The sequence below is a fragment of the Rhinolophus sinicus genome, linkage group LG11, assembly GCF_036562045.2.
Source record: "Rhinolophus sinicus isolate RSC01 linkage group LG11, ASM3656204v1, whole genome shotgun sequence".
Taxonomy (NCBI): domain Eukaryota; kingdom Metazoa; phylum Chordata; class Mammalia; order Chiroptera; family Rhinolophidae; genus Rhinolophus; species Rhinolophus sinicus.
The window spans coordinates 40,960,959-40,981,540 of record NC_133760.1 but is presented as its reverse complement, the minus strand read 5'-3'; the positions used below and the strand labels follow the sequence as shown (position 1 = coordinate 40,981,540).

At 51.8% G+C, this 20,582-nt stretch overlaps 1 protein-coding gene across 2 annotated transcripts in view; it reads left to right on the top strand.

Annotated features, from left to right (window-relative positions):
- The window catches only part of GNAO1 (G protein subunit alpha o1), a 143,384-nt gene that overhangs the window by 68,759 nt on the left and 54,043 nt on the right, over positions 1-20,582 (top strand). For both annotated transcript variants that reach the window (XM_074314863.1, XM_074314864.1), the window contains exon 3: positions 8,281-8,422. In XM_074314863.1, coding sequence (XP_074170964.1) covers positions 8,281-8,422 — 142 coding nt within the window. The remainder of the gene's footprint in view (positions 1-8,280; positions 8,423-20,582) is intronic.

Here is a 20,582-nt window from a genome sequence, read left to right as displayed (position 1 = left end):
CTAAATTCAGTGAGGTATACAGGTCTCTGTTGCAGAACTCCTAGGTCTTTTGTCTGCCAGGAGCCCCTTTGATTATTTGCTCCATGTTTTGTGAACTGTTATATCCCCAAAACACTGCATTCGGCAAAGACATAGATATGACCATGGAGCTTGGTTAACGTGAGTAAACCAGAGTGAGCACAGGTGTTTGACATAACCCAGGCCCAAAGCCTCCACCTGAGCTGCCCGAGGAGCTGGGGCGACACACGCAGGAAATGACTGACTGCAGAGTCCCAGTGACTTGTCCAAATTCACACCAACTGGTGGAAGAGCTAAGACCAGACTCCAGGTCTCCTGAGTGACAAAACCAGGGTATAAGCTGCCTCAGTAAGTGGCAGTATTTCCTAAAAAGAATTGCATGGGAAGGGTGAGTGGCTGGAATCTGAGGGTAGATTAGGAGACCGAGGGTTGTCCCCATAGGAGGCTGGCAGAGCTGCCTTGAAAGACTTCTTATGACACCGAAGTGGAGCCCCAGGCGTTGGCCCCTGATGCTGACCTCAGGAGGGCTGGCCAGAGGCCCAGCTCTCTCGGTGCTGCTTTTGCCCACTTCACCTGGGGTGGTAAAGCTTGATATAGTGGCCAAATGGCATAAAAACCTGGGCCTCCTGCCTGCCTCCAAGTCCAGGGCTTGATGTCTGTCGTCCAAGGCCAGAGTCCCAGGATTCAGAGCAGCCACACCATCAAGAGGAAAGAAAGACACGGAGTTCCAGAAGGCAGCGCTCGGGGCAGCACACCCATGGAATGGCTGGCATGTGACCACCACCCAGCGCCCAGCACTGAGAATCTTGGGAAAGGGCAGGGGCCACGTTGTTTTCCAGATAATGGCAGCAGCAAAGGCTCTGTACTGGAATCACAACAAGTCCCGGCCCTGCCCCTGGCTCCGTCTGGTGACAATTGGCAGCTGACATCTTTGCTTCTGGCCTGAGTTACCCTTTATTAAAAATGGCATCTTTATAACAGATTTCTGCAAGTCACTGTCAACAGGATACATCCTTGCTTTGTACTAGTCGTTCCCCTGAGGAATGACTCGCCTCATACTATTATTTTAAAATACCCTTCTGTTCTATATCTTTCTAATATTAGAATGTCAGGTTTTAAATATAGTACTAATTACTGAGGGATCTCATTTATTTTTTAGATAATTTTCCTCGTACCATACAACTTCACCCCACAGTTAAACAGCTGGGTTTTTAATTGGGTCTTTCTCCTCTTCTTTTCAAATAGCAGAGAGACCCCCTTATGCTGACGTGCTTCACTCGCAACCCACCGTGTCAGGCCAGGGGTCGTCCCGCCTCTGGCTTGTTCTGTTTGGCTCTTGTAACTTCCTGCCTTCATTAGGAGAAATGGGATCGTGGTCAGGGAGCCTCCCCAGCACCTCCCATCCACAGGCAGCCCTAACGTCCACTGCTAGGGGTTTGGTTGAATGACGCAGGGCCCATTCAGATGACGGCACACCAAGCAGCCAGCGACAACTGCTGGGTGACACAGAGCCACTCAGTGTGATTCCATTTCAGGGAAAAGAAAATTCCTGTGGACTCCCAGGTAGAAGGACTGAAATCACACCAACAGTTGTCCAGAGGATGGTGCTTCCCTCCAGGGTGGGGAATGATGGCTGACTTCCTTTGCTGCTTTTTTGCTTAGCTGTGTGGGTTGGAATCCATAAGTGTCCCCAAAACAGGCGTCTCACTCCAGGCTGGGGAAGTCAGGGTAAGAGAAGGGGAAGCTGCCATTTAAACGGGATTCACACTTACAGCAGGACCCCTGGTAGGAGTCAGGATGCTTTGGAGAGGTACACAGATCAACTTTACTTTAATAGGTGATTGTTGGTTTTAATGTGTAGTAAGTACAAATATACGTAGTGCATCCGCCCTACATGTTCGGGTCCCTGCTGCCCTCACTGCCCTCATCCCCCCACCCTCTCTGCTCCTCTTCCAACATATGGCTCCTCACCATTCCTCTAACACGCAGGGTGCCCCAGGACCTTTGCATTTGCTGCCCGCTTGGCCTGAAACGCTCTTCCTCAAGGTCCACTGCGTCTCATCATTCAGGCCTGAGCTTCCCATGTCACCTCCTTTCCTGGCTCCTAACTCTCCACCCCCACCCCACCCCACATACTACCCTTTTGTGGTTATCACTCTATAGTATTTGTTTGTTTACTTCTTTGTTTTCTGTCTTCCCCTACCGGCTTAGAAGTCCTTTGAAGTCAGGGCCTAAGTCTGCCCTGGTCACCACTGTCTCCTGGCTGCTGTATGAAGTGCACCTGGCACAGAGCAGTCAGTTCTGGGTTAGAGGAGGCAGAAGCCATTGGTGGGAGATTGAAGGAGGCAGTAATTTCAAGGCTAGCTTCGGCTCTGCCAGTCAAGGAAACAGCCTTTATGCCTAGAGAAGAGCAAAGCTTCTTACCCCCATCAGGGACCTCCAGGTCTCAGTGCCTCTGCTCGCTTAGAACTCTGGGAAATCAGAAATCAAGGTCCCAACCTAATTATTTTGGAAAATGCACACATCTTACCTCTGCCGAGCCAGTGGTCCCTGAGCCGGTCGTCCAAAACATGGACACCCTCTGGCCCCCCAACACCCCATTCATTTAGGCCTCTGGGGATTTTGTCCCTGCTCTGCTACAAGCTAACCATGTGCCTATAGGTGAGTTTCTTCTAAGTCACAGTTACCGTCCTGGAAAGTGATTGTTTCTGTGTGGGTTCTGTCCCATGAGAGGGGCATCGTGTTGGGACACCGTCTTTGTCATTAGCCCCAAGATAGATCTGGCAGTTCAGCGGTCTCACTAGGCACTCCCTGTACCCCTTTGATCTGCTATCCTCAGAGTGGTGGTATTGGCCAACCTTATGGTCACAAGGTGGCTGCCATGACTCCAGTATTTACTTTCTCACACAACCACATATAAAGGCAAGAAGCCAGGGAATTGCCAATGGAGGGGCAGCCAGAGGCAGGGGGGCAGTGGGAAAGAGGGCCAGGAAAGCTATTCTCAAAGACCTCTCTCTTTGGGCCAGGAAGGAGAACCCTTTCTCAGAGGCATTTCTAGCCAACACCCCTTCAGTCTACTCACTTGAACTGGATCACGTGGTTACTCTTAGCTGCAAGGGAGGCAGGGCAAGGAGCTCACGACAGTGATAAGGGAGTGGCTTTTGGGTGGCAGCCAAGATGTCTGATACAGGTACCCTTCAATTGGACCTCGGTACATGCCAATTCTATTGTTAACTTTCATGTTCTCAGTACTAGGCTTTATCGTCTAGAATGAGAGCTCCTGAAAGGTAGGGAAGCCACGATGGAGGCAGGCCTTATAGGCTCTGAGGTCTGATGAGGCCTTACACTAGGCTGAACCCGAATGAAACAAGGCAAGAAATTCCTATTCATTAATGACTTTACCCCATTTTGCTCTGGTCTTCTCTCCCCGCTGTTAAACAGGAAGTGTCTATCTCCAATTGAAAGAGAGCTTGTTCTTTTGGTTAACAGATGCAATTTTTTTTAAAATAAAACAAACATATAAAGGAGAAAGTAAAACAAAAATCACAGAATGAATGCCACCACCCAAAAGTGATGGTTTGGTATTTTGCTAAGCATCCTCCCGTATCATCATTTCTCTCTCCCTCTTCTGCCTCCACATCCCCTCCTCCCACCAACACCATCGCACAGAAACATAGTTTTATAAACATGGCTGCCCACGAAACCTCTTAGACTATAACCGGTGTTTTCATTTTACAATCCTGGCCAGGTCTGGTGCTCTGGTACTTCTGCAGAGACACTAGTTGCTGGTATGCGGCTCATTAACCCACTGGCGGCTCACTGTTTGCTGTTTGGTTACAAATGTGTTCTATGACGCCAGTGGTCCTTTCCCACCTCTGCAGGGAAGGGGTGTGGCTCCAGGGCCATGTCCCCACAGCTCATCAGGTCTCCCTGATGATAGGAAACCGTCGTCGGTGGTCGCACAGCTGAAGCCCTGAGCACTGACCCTGACCCGGGCAGCCAGCTTGGGGACCTCCAGCGGTGATCAGAAACACATTTTATAACATCACTAAGCAGCACACCTCCCCGCTCCCACACACACATCAGGAAATGCAGCTTTTCAACCCACCACTACTTCTGTGATGTCCATTAGGTAGATGAGCAGATTCTCTGCTCCAGTCCCGGGGATGCCCCACTTTGTGGCTGTGGCCTTGGCTGTGACCCATGCTCCCTCCCACGGCTCCCCAGCCTTCCTGCCCCATGGACCTGGGTGACTTCCTCTCCTCAAGAGGGCGGACACAGGACACACAACCAACCCACTTCCCCTACCCCCCACCCCACTCACCAAATATACCAATAACATCTAAACTGGGTGAGTGCTGTTCCATGCACTCTTCCTTCTGTGAGTTAATTCTTTTCGCTCCTGCCCATGGCCCAGTGAGCACAGTTAGTATTACGAGGCCCAGCCCCAGGGAACAGCGCAGGACGCTGAAGCACAAACACTTCAGGGAAGTGCCCAGTCACCCAGCTCGAGTCTGGCCCCAGACACTCCCCCTTAAATCTGGATCCTAGAGGGATTTGGCAGAGGATGGAGAAAGGCCCAGGACACGGGAAAGGGTGCTGCAAACGGGAAGCAGAGGAGGGGCACTTAACCCAGCCCAGAGATGGAGAGGGAAAATCATGGGTTCCGGTAACTGGGGGTCTGTGGGTTCATGACCCTCCCGAAGCTGAGGGCAGAACTCTGTGTGGGGGTGCATTTGTCACAATCAGAGGCATCTGTGATTCAGAGGAGAATGGCTGCAGGGCCAGAGGATCCTCCAAGGTCCCTTCCAGCTCCCAAGTGTGCTTCTGTGACCATATAAGGCCACTGTGCCTGGGGAGTCTCACTGCAGCTGAGTGCAGTCCTGCACTGAGGGGGAAGCAGAGAGCCCCAATCTGGGCCTCCTGCAGGGTCCCCCAGGCATCAAAGAGAGGAGCTGAGGGTGGGGAGGCAGGGGTCCCTCCTCTGCTGCCTATTCCCAGAAAGCTCAGACCCACCAGGTGGGCTTCATGCCACCTGCCCTGTCTCCCCATTTCTACTTGAGACCTCCTCCCTCACTGCGTTGCCAGGTGTCCAGAATCCAGCTGCTGGCTCCTGTCCCAAGCGAGCACTCAGGGCTGCAGAGTTTCTTCTGGTTTGGTGGCAGGGAGCACCTCTCAGAGACCCTGAGTGTGGGGTGGGCACCCAGGCAGCATTGAGCTTGGTCTCCCTTTGCTTCCTGGCACTGCGGACATAAGAAACTGGGTGGATTCCCACCCCATGAAGAAGGGCGAGGCGTGCATCTGTGTACCCCTGGCTCATGTGGTTATGTCCCACTTTCTCTGAGTACTGTCCAGAGCCAGCCCTGTGCTGGGTCGTATGGAGAGGGGGAGCTGAAATGTGGTATCCGACCTCTAAGAGCTGACAGTCTGGTGATAAAGACAGAAAAAGTAATAAACAAGTCTACTAGGGAATGACCTCTGAATATTGTTGTCATCAAGGTGCAAAATGTGACTCTTGGTGATAAGTGACAGAGAGCTATGCAAAGATAAGAAGGAATTATTTGGCTCATGTCCCTCAGAAGTATAGAGACAGAGTTGGCTGCAGGTATGGCTGGATCCAGTGGCTCAAGTGATGTCTCCAGGACTTGATTTTGCACTGTCTCTCAACCATATAGATGAAGATTAGTTTGCCTGGGGTTACTGCAGTGTGAGATGCCACTGATTATAGCTAAGGGGTCCCATGCAGCCCCACTCCTGCTCTCGCAATCCAGGACTCAGACCTGGGCTGTCACAAGAGACCAGACTTGTGTCTGCCTCTCCAACCAGACACCTGCTTTCCTTGCCCCACACTCTTTGGGCTGATATTGTAGGATGTGTTCTGATGCTCACTCTGGGCTCCTTGGGAACCTGGACACAGGGACCCAGAGCAGAAAAGGCAGCCCTGCCTCTCAGCATCGGCCTGGTGGTCACAAGCAGGGCCTCGAATGCCATTATGACACTTACCCAACTGTGTGACCTTGGGTATGTGGCTTAACCTCTCTGAACCTGTTTCCTCATCTGAAAAAGGGAACATAGTTTTTATCTCCTAGAATTTTTTTGAGTATTAAATGAGATGGTGCATGTAACACACTCTGGCTGGTCAGAACTTGAACATCTCCCAGCGTCGAGTAAGCTTTGGGAAGTTTCAACTTAACACGCTGCCTGATACTTGTTCCTTGCCAAGCTTGTGAAGTCTCACCCTATTCAGCCAAAGACTCAACGGGACCTGTTCAGAGCCCCCCCCCCCCCCCTCTCTCTCTCTCTCTCTCTCTCTCTGTAGTTTTCTCTCTGTGCTACTCTGCCCCTCAAGTCTTCCTGAACTCAGATCTTTCTCTCATCAGCTCAGTAAGACCACTCTGTTCTCCTTGGGTTCTCCCTCGGCACTGGGGTCTGGTAAACTCCTCCAGGCAGAAAGCCAGGGCAGTCCAAGGACTCACCACGTTCGTTTCCCTCCTCTCTGGGGTCACAGTCCTGCACTGCCCACTCTCCAATGTCTGAAAACGCTTGTTTCATGTATGTTGTCCAGTTTTCTCATTGTTTACAGTGGGAGCTAGCAAGTTCCTTGGAGATCTCTCTGTGGCTGTGCACCAATGATCCAGACTGGGTTATACTCCCTCAAAAGTCTTGTACAAAAATGGACTCAGGGCTAATAAAAGTCAATGAAAAGTCAAGAGGGTCATTATGATCTGTTTCTGTGAGAAACTCAGGATAAAGACCCACAACCCAGCACCAAGTCGAATTTTGCAACAGGAATCATTAGTGTCCATCAACTGATGGGTGGATAAATGAGATGTGGTATAACCAATAAAAATAAATGAAGTCCTGCTCCATGATATGACATGGGTGAATCTTGAAAACAGCACGCTACGTGAAAGAAACTCGTCACAACAGACCACATCTTGCATGATTCCATTTACGTGAAGTGTTCAGAATAGGCAAATTTATGACAATGAAATGCAGATTAGCGGTTGCCGACTGCTGGGTTCCAGGATGGGGAGTGACTGCTGTGGGTACACAGTTTCTTTTGGGGGGACAAAGATGTTTTAAAATTAGATTGCAGGGACCAATCATTACCTAACATTTTGAATACACTAAAAAACGTTGAATGGGCGGATTGGACGATATGTGACTTATATCTCCATAGAGCAGTTTTTAAAAAATTGTTAGCAATTTTCTCCTGTAATGAAGGAATGGAAAGAGGCTGTGACGAGGTGGGAGAGGAGTCTCAGCTCGGCTCTTATACTGAGGTGTGTGCACATTACCCGTGGTGTTCAATCTCAGACTGGAAAATGGGGCCACAGAGGAGTTTATGCAGCTTATGAAGGGATGAGTAGTGTTGCATGTTGTTCTTGATGTTCATTTGCTTTCTTAGTTACTTCTCCTGTAGAGTTTTCATACAAAGTTTGGGTTTATCCCCTCTTTCTAGCTTCCTCTCCTCTCTGGAACCTTGTCAGCAGTGAGCATTTATTGAGTAGCCACCATTTGCAGGGAGAAGGGACATTAGGGCATGTCTAGCCTTACCCCTGATCTCAGGGGGACCTGAAAACAAGAAGGCAGGGAACACGTGGCCTCTGAGAACTGTTAGGTCACCTTCATGGCCTCTGTGTCACTGTTCAGAGCCACTAGAATGAGGGTGACACAATGGTCAAATCCCAGCCATGGATGGAAGATCAGGTAAACTTGTCCTGTTGACTGTTCTATTGTCAAAGATGAAGATGGTTACTTCTGAGTGGTCCTCTTACCGTCATTAAAAGCACTGTGAGTTTTCTCTGAAAGAAAATGTGTTGTTCCTTTGCAGGCTTCTTGTAGGGGCCTTCAAGAGTGTACTCCTGAGTAGATATTTAAGATCCTGAGTTTAATGTTATTAATAACTAACGTTTATTGAATGCTTAGTGTGTGTCTCTCCTGTTCTAAGTGCTTTCAAGTATTAGCAACATCTTGTTGACTGATGTTTCTTTCACATATATAGAGAGAATGTAAAACGGCTGCATTTCTTTTTTCCACTATTCTATTTTTCAGATACATTTTCAATAATGGTGGTAGATTTGTCCTTTATATTTTATGGTATTAATGCAGCAGCTCAGTTACTCAGCATCCAAATTGGACCTAGCCCTCAGCCAACTAAACCAGGAAGTTGGCCCAGGGGCTTCACATGCCCAGTGCTCTTGGGGCCGAGTGACGACAGGGCACTCATCAGATGTGGTGTGTGTGGTTTTCCTCTAGGATTATCCATGAAGATGGCTTCTCTGGAGAAGATGTGAAACAGTACAAGCCCGTTGTCTACAGCAACACTATCCAGTCCCTGGCAGCCATCGTCCGGGCCATGGACACTTTGGGCATTGAATATGGTGACAAGGAGAGAAAGGTAGGTGGCTGAGCCCAGAGGCACAACAAGGAGAGGGCCTCTCTCCGTTACCCCACTGCATCCTTTTTAGAATGCCGGGCTGCCGGACAGGGACAGGAAGAGACTGTGCTGTGTGTGAGAGAGAAAGCTAGCCACCGTCCTAAGCCGGTACACCAGTCCACCTGGCAGGTGCTAACAGGCCCTTGGCTGCTGGGCAGACCTCCCAGCAAAGCCGCCAACAAAGACAACAGCCACACAATTCCAGGGCATATTGTGCAGATAAGAAAGGGTTGGTGACTGTTCTAAATTGGGACTCCCACAACACTGTCCAAGCACTTGCCCTTGTGCAATTAACTTGAACAGGAAAAATGTTTTTTAAGCATAACAGCCCTACCGGACTACCACCCGCTCCTTAGGTGGGGGTGGGGGCAGCCATGTGAATTGACTTTTTCCTCTACACCGAGGAATGTGTTTTCTGCCTCTCGTGGTGAGTCTGAGGACCGAAGGCGCTCCCCTTGCTGTAGGAAGTGGACATCTTACAGCACGGACTTTCTCACTTGAGTTTCTGGGCATCTGATAAGTAGTGGATGGAATAAGTATATAAAAGCCTCTTATTTGCAAACATTTGCGTTAACTGTAAGATTGAACTTTATAATACAGCTACACTGGCAAAGCTAAATTGAAGGGAGGGAGGGAAAACAGCCTCAGGAAACTCTATCCAGAAGTGGCTCTTGGTCCCCTCGTGGGATTCTGAATCCCAGCAGTCCTTGCCTGTGACCTGGAGCAGGGGAGCAGGGGAGCAGGTGGAGGCCTCTGAATGCTTGGGCCCCACATTGGAGCCTCTGGATGGAGAGCGTTGACCTCTAACTACTGTGTGATGCAGTTGTGTGTTATACACATATCCTGTCTTTGCTAAGAATCACCTCCCTCACAGAGGAAATCTATCCTCACCTTCTCCCGGTCTGTTACATCATCTGGAACACATAGCTTTAAGTGTAAAATTCAATATTTTGTGCACAGATTTCCAGTTCCACGGGACAGAGTTATCCCAGCTCAGGCATTGGCTCCTCCAGGGACGGGAATTGGGTGACAGAGTTGTCCAACGGGGAAGCAGGGCGAGGGCAGGAGGGCGAGGGCTGAGACCAGAAGCTGTTTCTGCAGAGAACATACTCCTCCCCTGGGGCACAGGCTTTGGTTGGGGTCATAGAGCCAGGCCTGTGGAAAGAGGCCGTGCTAGTTATTTCAGCCTTGTTTCCATTAAGCATCCACTGCGGGCTTACAGTGAACCAGGCATTGGCTGGCTGCTGGGGCTAAGGAGTACAGACACGGGGAGTGGTGCCCGGAGAAGGCAGTCAGCAAGGACCTACTCACACCATCAGAGTAGCCAAGATGGTTATAGCTTCATTCATTTTACTATAATGGCCACAGTGGTACGCAAACACCTGTCATTTACTGAGCACCTACAAGCTGCCAGGCAGTGCTAAGCACTTTACGTGTACGAACTCATTTTAATTAACTCAGGCATTAAAGCCCAGAGCAGGAAATGCCTGGTCTGATCTTCAAAAATGGGACAGGCCACAGGCCTTTGGTCTCTCTGTCTCCCTTTTAGCCAAAGAAAGAGCATGATGCCTGAATCTCAGTTAACCAGATGACAGACACAGTGCAAAGACTCATGTGTCCACAGCACACCTCCAACACACACACACACACACACACACACACACACACACATACACGTGTGCACGCGCACACACAGCTTGCGAGAGTTTCCAAGAGTATTTGTATTTACCACCATGCTGTTTGGATGTTGGGAGAACCACCCATGCCAAGCAGACCCAGCTTGGTGTCTTGGTCTCTAAAGAAAAGATTTCCTTCCCTCTCGTGGCATCTCCACCTCTGCCATCCTCCCCCACCCATCATGGGGTATCTGGAGGAAGACACACCCACACCCACACCCGGCGCCTGCTTGAGCCAGCCAACTTTGCACTCTCCATGCAGAAAAGCATCTAGAAGCTTCCTTGCTGTACCTCCTTAGAACAGATGTCCCTGACTTGTCCTGGCAGCTGCTCACCACCTGCCCTGGCCCCCCAGTGGAGAGAGGACGGACTAGTTTCTCCCTTGAACTCTGTGCTGCAGATTCACCTGAGGCCACATGATGTCCATGAGCCCAAGCCTGAAAGAGCCTCCGTGTGGGGCTCACAGCAGGGACCCCTTACATCAGCCCGGGGTGTCCACACTCCGTGCCCAGCCACCAAACCACAGACCCCTCCCCAAAGGCACCAGCATGCTGTGCCCCCAGGCTTTGGCTCAGGCCACCCCCCTGCCTTTAACGCCCTTCTCTTCTCTCCCTCCTGCAACTCCTCCCGTTCAGTCAGGACCAGCTCAGCCCCCATGTCTTCCGAGAAGCCTTCCCTCTTCCTTCCCCCTGACAGCTTAGTGCTTTCTCACCACTGAGCATATGTCTCCTGCACTAGTGTGAAGACTGGTCGTTTGTGTCACTCTTTCTTTAGAACAGTGACCCTTGTACATTAGGGTGGTCAGCTCACATTAGGGTGAGCCGCTAATGACAGCCACGAGCCGTTTCTCCAGAACAGCGCATACATGCCCACATCTAGGAAATCTCGCATACGTTTCCAGGGCGCTCTGGAACTCATGCCGCCCACCAGTGGCGCCTAGAATAAGAGCTCCTTTATAATTCAGGGTCCTTCTCTGCTCAAGGCTTGTGTCATTCACCTCACCCCCGACAACCAGCACAGCGCCCACCACATAATAGGTCTCCAACATTCCCAATTTTCAGAGACAGAAAGAAAAGTACCTGTGATTTCATTACTGCGTGAATAGATGTTGACTGAGTACCTACTATGTGTAGGCTGTGTGCTGAGCCCTGTGTAAAGACTCGAAGGTGTGTGAGGTGGGCCTTTAAGGAGTCGGTCGTCTTCATGGGAAGATAGGCTCACGGACTGAATGAGCTCAGCCACTCCACAAGGTGGCCAGGGAACGCTTCTCAGAGGAAGTGAAGTTGGAACTGACCTCAAAGCAGAGAAATGGCCTGGCAGGTGCAGCTGTGAGTGAGGGAAGGGACTTGAACAGGGAAGAACGTGAGTGAAGGCCGTGGGTTGGTGGTGACTAAAGGAGATTCGATTGACGGCCAGTGGCCAGAACACAGGCTTAAGATATGGGCGAGGTGGGAGAAAGTTAGAAGATACAGTTAGGTCCAGACTGGGCGGGCCTTGGAAAGTATGCCAAAGAGTTTGTCCTGTTGGCAGTGAGCAGCCATTGACAAATTGTGAGCTGGGGAGGGATAGGATGAAAGAAAGTGAGCTGTAGGAAATTATGGTGATGGCACGTGCGGTGCAAGATGGAATTGAGGGGAGGGATGGGGGAGGGTTGGCAGGCTGGGAAGCTCCAGTCATTGACCCCCATGAGGTGTGAGGGTCTCAGTGGGCGTTGGAAACAGAGAGCAGCTGCAAAGTGGCATGGTGACAAAAGAAAGGAGACTGGTGACTAATTGGCTACTGGGGCAAAAGGATAAGGATCAGGAGACCGGGACGCTAGTGTCACCCGCCTGGCTGACGAGAACAGGGTGAAACCTCAGGCAGAAAGTCAGGAGATGGGGCTGGGCTGGGCCAAATGCGGTGAGTCCGGTTTCAACCCAGTGCTTTGTCCTGGGTGGGAGTGATCCGCCAGTAGATGCGCTCAGAACTGAAGTTTCCAGTTTTTATTTCCAGGATCTGTTTTAAACTATTCCGATGAATTAAATTATTTAATCCTAACCATTCACTGTGCAGTGGGTGCTATTGTTATCCTCATTTTACAAGTGAACAAAATAAGGCACAGAGACGCTCAGAGACTTGTCCGAGGTCATGCAGTACAAAGTGTATACATGTATCGTACAGACATGTAACCCTAACGAAACTATAATCCATGTAGTTCAGGCCCGGAGCACAGCCCCATCTCAGCAGGCACCTGACAATCAGGCAAAACAAATCATGAAAAGAATCCCATATTTTTTTCCTAAGTCCCTCTAAAAATATGAAAAGAGACCCAAAGGATAACTCCCACTGCTCTTCTCACAAAGTCTGTCTGTCCTCCCCCAGCCCAGCCCCACTCTCCTGAGCTGCTCCAGAGACCCTCTGTCTGCCCCGGGTCTGCAAGACCCTCCGTCTCTTGCCCTCTTCCTCCTTCTCTGTCTCCCACCTTCTCCTGCCGCCTTCCTGTCTCTCCTCTCTGCTTATAAGGGGGTCCCTCTCTCCCTCTGCCTCCCTTCCTCTCTTCATCTGATCCTTCGTTTCTTTCTTCCCCTCCGTCCACCTCTCTCTTGTTCCCCTCGCCTAGCTCCCTCCCTTTCTCTAGCTCCACCTCCCTCCTTCTGTAACTCCTTTTTCCCTCCCTTCCTCCTCACCCTCCAGCTCATTAGCATGGAAATTGTCTTACCCTTTTAAAGGGGAGTCTTGCCTGGTCCCCCTCCCCAGCCTGGGTTGCATCTGCATCACAAAAGCAGAGAAAATTGTCTGGAACTGTCTAAACTCAGACACTGGGAGAAAGCGGCAGGGACAGTAGACAATTACAGGATTAGGAGGTTCACTTAGAAAATCTGTGAGCAATCCCTTCCCAAGTCAATGAATTTACACACACACACACACACACACACACACACACAGATACATATATATCTCTGTGTGTTTGTGTGCGATGTATGCATGTGTATACTTGCCTGTATAAAATATACTGTGAGCTAATAAGACAGTAGCGAAGAACTAATGCCTTGAACTGTGAGGTTTTGTTCAGTTGAAAATACTCATTTTTTTCACCATTTGTGCATATGCATATTTCACTAAATTAATTGTAAACTCCTTGAAGGACAAAATTTAGATCTTACTCATCGAGTACAATGCCTTACCAAGAAGTACGGATATTGCATTCAGTTCCCAGTTCTACCACCAGCTTTAAGACCCTGGGTAAATTATTTAACTTCCACAACCCTCAGTGTTTTTGTCTGTAAAATGGGCATAATCCTAATACCTTCCTCATTCATCGACTGTAAGTTTAGATGAGTTAATGCATGTAAAGTGCTTAAGATAGTGACTGACACATAGAAAGTTCTCATGTTAGCTCTTGTTCTGTTAATTATTTGTTTCAAATTATTACTATTGCTAAACTCCTGATGACTAACCCTCACAGCCATCTAGTGAGGAAAGGGTAAGGTTTTACCTGCATTTCTCAAGGCACTTAACTGGCTGCCCAGAGCCACTGACCTAAGCAGGACTAAAGATGGGCAGGGGCTGGAATTGCTGCCCACTGCTCTCCTGTCCCACCCAGGGGCTGCGTTAGAGCTGTCCCCCCTCGAGGGAATGGCAGCTGCTTGGGGAGGCCGGATCACATGTTACTTCATTTCCAGAATGTCATTGGATCTCCTCCGATAAAAGAAATCTTGACATTTAAGTCACACAGTGGAGCTCAGCACACGATCTTCTTTTCTAATCCTGGTACTATTTTGGTGCCGTCTCCACGGCGCGGTGCTCTTCACCCTGTGGTTTGCACTAATTCTGAAACTGACAAAAACAAGGATGCTCTCTGGCCTGAGTTCCCTGGGGGAACCTCAGTGGTGGTGGTCAGATCTGACGGAGGCTGGGAGCGGTGACAAACCTGGGCCAGGAGAAGGCTCTGCAGCTGTACCAGCCCAGGACCAGCCCCGCTTGTCCCTTTGCCTGCCCAGATCAATAGAGCTGGACACTCCTCCAATGAGGAATGTCCCATTTTGCTGCTCCATTTTGCAGATGGGGCAAAACAGGCCCCATCTGGCCCAAATAGGAAAGAGACTTACGCAAGAGGTGATGTGGCAGACCCAGGATGAGAACTTCGCGTTTTCTGAATCACTGCTCAGTTCTCTTTCCATCTCACCAAGCTGCCTCAAATCACCCAGTCACCATGGGGCCTCGTTTTTCTTCATTCATTTGGTCAGTTAGTCATTTCACAGATACTTACTGAGCATTCACGCTCTGGCAGACGGCGCGCAGGGTGGCAGGGTTGGGTACCAAGCTGTCGGGCGCTCAGGCTTGGGCAGAGACCACATCCTTGGGATGAGAAGGTGGCCTGCTTGCATCGCAAGGTCTCTTACAGGTCTGACTCCAGCTCTGCAGGACTCAGTGCAGCAGGCCAGCCCACTCCCTGGGCTGTAAGGCCGGAGCAGGCCCAGGCTCCGGGTTTGGGGCAGGCATCCCTGGGTAAGCCCTGCCATAGCAAGCCCTAGACCAAGCCACTGGTACCTCGGCCCAGGGTGGCAGTGCCAGTATCTCTTCCTGGCCCTCCTCCCACCGACTCAAAGGAATAGCAGTTTTCAGGATGGGAAAGAAAGAGGAGCGATTCCGATTTTTGAAATGTTCCTCGATGCCTCCCCTCATTAGAGTCCGCTTAGGTTTCCTCATCTGAAATGGTTGCTCCCTCCTCGGGGCTGCAGCCCCAGCTGTCGCTGGCACCTACTTGGTGGTGTCCCACCTCTGCAGCCACACGGGAAGCCTAGACGGCCCGCGTGTTCCCCACATCTCCGTGCTCAGGGCCAAGCCGTGCTCAGTTTAGGAGTGACACCGGCCATCACAGGTGTGCGCCTCCTCAGGCCACTGCTGGGCGAGGCGCTGCATATGCCGTGAACAGGCCAGACACAGCCCTTGCCCCGAACAGGCGCCTTTATGGAGGAGGGGATGAAAGAGGCAGAACACGCTTCTTTTCATGCCTTCTTGATTCCCTCAACAGCCAGAGCCGGGGTGGTGGAAGCAGCCTCCTGCATTCCCCCATTCGGCTCGTGCAGTGGTGGGTAAGACCCTGTCCGCGTCCCCGAGGGGCGCAGGCAAGGAGAGCAGACTCTTCAGTAGACAGTGTACTTTATTCTCAGGAAAGTGTAACGATGGGAGCCCCACGGTGGGTGGTGATGCTGGGAAGATAATAATAGAGACCTGCCCCAATGCGTTGTCTGAGGACTACATGACTGAGTAAGTACAAGCCCTGACAGCAGGGCCTGGCACACAGTAGGTACTCAGGAAAGGTTAGCTTATATTAGCATCGCGTGCCTTGAAGCAAAGTGAATGGTGGCTGTAGTTGATTAGGCCTTACAGATGAAGGGGAGGGAGGAGGCAGACCCTCGTGGCCGAGGCGGCATGGACTAAATAAAGGTGTGTGCAAGGGCCAGAGAGCGCGTAGGAAGAGAGCTGCTTTTCTCCTCTGGGCACACTGCCTGGCGTGGAGCCCGCAAAGCCTGCAGAGGTGTGTGGGGTGATGGATGGAGGTCCTCACCTTGTGCCCTTGAGCACAAGCGCAGCCCTGGCCTCCCTGCTCTGGGAGACTTCAGGGGGACCCTCCTCCAGGCTCCATGCACCCACAGAGCCTCTGCCTCCCCCAGGCCTGCCCCTAGCCCCTCACTTCAGCCCCTTCTGGATATTCTGACCCCTACTTCCTCAACCCCAGTCCTGGCCTCAGTTTCCTCCTCTGTGAAATAGGGATGATTTTATACTTACGACAACCGACTATCATGGAGAGGGAGCATTTGCAATCCAGCATGCTCCTCCAAATACATCATGAACATGTCACTATACCAACACCCACAGACCCTCTCTGGCCCGGACAGCAAGCTCCTGTCTCCCAGCACAAGTGCGAGAAGTCTGGCTTCCTCTCCTCCCTCTCCCTTGTCAGTCCTGGAGCAGCTGACAGCTTCCTGAGATGTGGCTTCAGAGCATTTGCACAACCAGACCCCCCTCCCCCAGGATCTCTGGTCTGAGGTCCCCAGGGCACAGTCCTGAAATAGCTCACTGCCAAATTAGGTCCAGCTTTTCCAGCGCTGTGGGTGTCCCCCCCACACTGCTTCTTGCCCAGCCCTCTGTCTTCCGTTCACCTTCCTGTCGCTCTGCCCTACCGGTTCTGAGACCAAATGGTTCCCCTGATGACAAAGGCCCAAGAAGAGGAAGGAGGTTCTCCAGGCTCAGAGTGCCTGCTGGGGCCTGGGCCAGGCTGGGGGCTCCGCCACTGTGTTCAGGGTCTGCGCTTGTGCACCTGAATGGTGAAGGACCCCCAACTCCCAGACACCCCTGCCCCGGGACCAAGTCCAGGAGTTCAGCTCTGCAGCAAGAAGCGGAGGATGAGGTCTTGCTTGGACTCTTGTATCTTCTCCTGCAGGACCACAGGGCACAGCCTTGAAGTGAAACTCTGTGTGTGTGTGGCGGGGGGTGGGTGGCGAAGGGCGCAGGCTTTGGAGTCAGACAGGCACAAGGTCCTTTTTCAGCACTGTGACCTCAGGCAGGTTCCCTAACTACCCTGAGCCTCGGTTTCCTCATCTGTAAGATGGAAATAATACCAGTGTATATCAGTCAGGTGGAAAGACTGCTCCCAGTATCATTGTCCAGAACGTGCCAGGAAACAAGCCCAGAGCACATCCTTAGGCACCCAGTTCTAGTAGTTTCCAAGCTGGGTGGGGAGAGGAGAATCAGGCCTATCCTCTAGAAGGAGGCTGTTTTCTCTTGGGAAAATTGGGGGGGGGGCGAGGGGGAACAGCACTCCACCCCCAATCCTTGTCTTACCAGCCACACAGCTCGATGGGAAGAATGGCCAGTATGGGGGCCAGTCTTCCCTCACTGTGACTCAGGAACTCAGCATCAAGGCGCTGGAGTCTTCGTCAGGTGAGGGTCCATCTTGAAGCAAAGGCGTGCCAAGCCTCAGCTCAGTGGCAGAAGAACACTGACCCTTCACGGAAAAGCTGGGCTCCAGGCCCAGGCCAGGTCCCTCTGGCTGTGTGACCTCAGACACATCCCTCGTCCTACAGGGTCCTACAGAGGAACCAGATGGCTTCTCAGATCTCCCCTCTGCCCACCCCCTCCATTTTGGTTCTATAAATTCCCAAAGTTTCTATAAATTCTCCTGGCAGAACTTAATTGCTAAGTTTAGGCAATTGCCAAGCGCAAGCCTCTTCCTTTGTATCCAAAAGAAAAAGAAACCTGAATTTCAAAGGCAGGGCCCCTGTGTAAATTGAAGGCTGACTTCCCTCACGGAGGGCGTTGCAGACTGTGAGCAGCACAGGCAGCCCCACGCTGGAGGGAGCCCTCCGCCAGCTCGTACATGTGGGCACGGGCCGGCCCGGTGAGAGAGCTGGTGTGGGCACCCGTAGTCCACCAAGCCATGCGGATGAAGACAGGCAGAAAAACACTGTCAAGTGCTACTGTTGCTGCATCTGTGTCAAGGGTAACCATGTCACGGGGCGGCCGGGCGAGATGAACAGCCATGTGAAGCTGTCAGTTTCGGTCCAATCAATCTGGAAGGCTCCCTGGCTGGTGGGGAGAGGGACGTGGATTTCAGGAGCTGTTTGCTCCGTGACAGTGAGATGGCAGAGCATACAGAGCGGGCCGAGGGTGGGAGTATGATGCCAGGGACGCCTCTGGGCACTGTCACCAACATTTTGCACACGTGTCATTGATCCACGCCCCACACCCCAAGCACACGGGCAGATGTCCCGTGGCACCATGAGGGCGCCTGGAGCTCAGCAGTGGGAGATGATGCTACTGAATATACTGCAGACCCATTTAGTGCCCTCCCCTCCCTGGTCAGCAGCCGCCTCTCCTGCCTCCCATCATCTGTGCTCCATGCAAGAGCCAGCCTGAGCTCTTACAAATGTCTGTCTAATCCCCTGCTTTAAAGCCCCCAGCATAGAGCCCTAGAGCTGTGGGTCTGTGCTCCTGCCACAGGGCCTGATTCTGATGCTTTAAATGCTGCATACTCGCCACCCCAGGGCTTTGTGGGACCATGGCCTCCATTGTCCTGCATCCCTGTGCCCCCCTCAGAATGGGCTGTACTGTCACCAGGAAGCCTTTCCTGGTCCCCCAGATCAGACCAGGCCAGGCCAGGCCTTTTGCCCTGGCACTCTCAGAGCCCTGGGAGCTTACTTCAGGGCCTGTCACATGCGTAAATGTGTGTGTGTGTGTGTGTGTGTGTGTGTGTGTGTGTGTGTGTGTGACTATTTGATCAGTGTCTGTACCCCTGCTGGGCCCTAAGGGGAAGACACTGGGCCTGTATGACACCAATAGGAATCAACACCCAGCACCCAACACAGTGCCTGGTCCAGAGTGGTGGGTGCTCAGTAAACTGCTCTGTGGACAGTCGCCTGCCCACAGTGTGCTGAGCTGTCTGGTGGGGCCAGAATGTGCATATCTCTGGTCCAGCCTTCCAAAACTGAGAGGTCCCTTCCACTCTTGTTGCTGTGCAGCCCAGGAAACAGCTACGGGCAGGCTCTGCCCGGCCCAGCCCCCCAGCCTTAAGGTCTGGCTGCACTCAGGTGCTCCAGCCTCAAGCAGCAGCCTTCCTAGCCTCGAGCATCTCTGCAGACACTCCTGCACCCCAAGGCCTACAGGCTTGGCGGGGGCGGGGTCTCGGCCATCCAGCCAGGCCCATTCCTCCTCCCCATGTCTTAGCCTCAGAAGAGTCTGGGGAGGGTGTGAGCTCCGGGTTTCAGACCCAGCTTTGTCCATAGCTAGCTGTGTGGTCCTTTGTAAACCCCAGAACACATGCTCTCACTGGATCTCTTGGCCAGCTGACTGCATGGATGGATCCTGAGATCCAAGGGGCCACAGCGTCCTCAGATGTGCGGGGAGGCGGCTTCCTGTGAGTGTAGCAGAGTCACCGAAAGAACCAGCCAGAATAACTCAGAGAAGCGCAGCCCACTGACCTGGATTCCCCACAGTACTCACAGACACTGGGTTGGGGTTTAAAGACACACGCACACACACACACATGTACACACACACACACACACACACACACACGCACACACCAGGTATGGCATGAGAAGACAGACACTGCTCTCTGTGTGTGGGAGCCAGAGGCCCCGGTGGCCCTGGAATTCCTTGATCACCATTGTCCTGGGCCTGGACATTCTCTCCATCCTCCCTCCAACATTTATAGAGCACCTGGTCAGTGCCAGGCTGGCAGCCCACGCACACGGGGAGCTCACAGACAACTCCCATGTCCGGGCACTGAGCAGAGGGCTCAGGCTGACACGCTGTGCGGCCACCTGCCTACTCCCTGCCTGCGGTGTGACCTGGGAGAAATTACCAAGCCACTCTGAGTTCCTTTTAAAGTGGGGATAATAATGGTACCTACATCATACGTGGGACAATGTAAAGGGCTTGAACAGTGCCCAGCACACACGTATGTGGAAGCTCTTTGCATTAGTCTGCTCGGGCTGCCACAACTACACATTGGCTGCCTGGGGTAAACAACAGAAATGTATTTTCCCACAGTTCTGGAGGCGCGAAGTCCAAGATCACGTCCCGCCCCTTCAGTTTCTGGTGAGCGCTCTCTTCCTCGCTTGCAGACGGCCACCTTCTCGCTGTCCTCGCATAGCCGTTCCTGGGTACATGTCGTCAGAAAGGGAGAGAGAGAGAGCAAGCTCTCTGATGTCTCTTATGAAGGCACTAATCCTGTCAGATCAGGGCCCCACCCTTACGATTTCATTTCACCTCAATTACTTCCTTACTCCAAATACAGCACACAGGGCGTTAGGGCTTCCACACGTGAATTTTGGACGGACACACATTCAGTCCGTTATCACCAAGAAGATTTAGTCCTTATGATCCTGATTTCACTCTTGGTGGTAAACGTACCCAGCACGTCTAGAGGCCATTACCAATTACCAGCTCTATGATGAGCCCCCTATGAGGGCAGGAACCTTTGTTTCCCAGTTCCGAGCCCTGGGTTTGGCACAAAAGGAAATCGCTTTCACTTCCACCATCTTTTTATGATCTCTGGCCCTCCCACCTGTAAGGCAGCTGTAACCAGTGTTTACAGATGAGGAAAGTGAGGCTCAGAGAATTGAAATGACTTGCCCACCGTCAAGCAGCTAGTCAGTGGCAGAGCCATTTCATAACCAGATATTTTAAAAACTCGCCCCTTGCCATCTCTACTACCAGCTTGGCCCCGTGAAATCAGCAAAGGGTTGTTCAAAATAGATCATGGAGAACCAGAGTGAGTTTGGAACCTGAATTCTCAAGCCAGCTTGTTCATAGGCCGTCTCCCAAGCCACTTTTTCAGCTACTGGATGGAAACCAGAGCCCCTCCCCTAGTACTGCCCAGGAAGGGGAGTGGGGACCACAGAGTGACACGTGTGAGAGGGGTGCCTCTTGAAAGCTGGCTCTGTGCATGTTCCTCT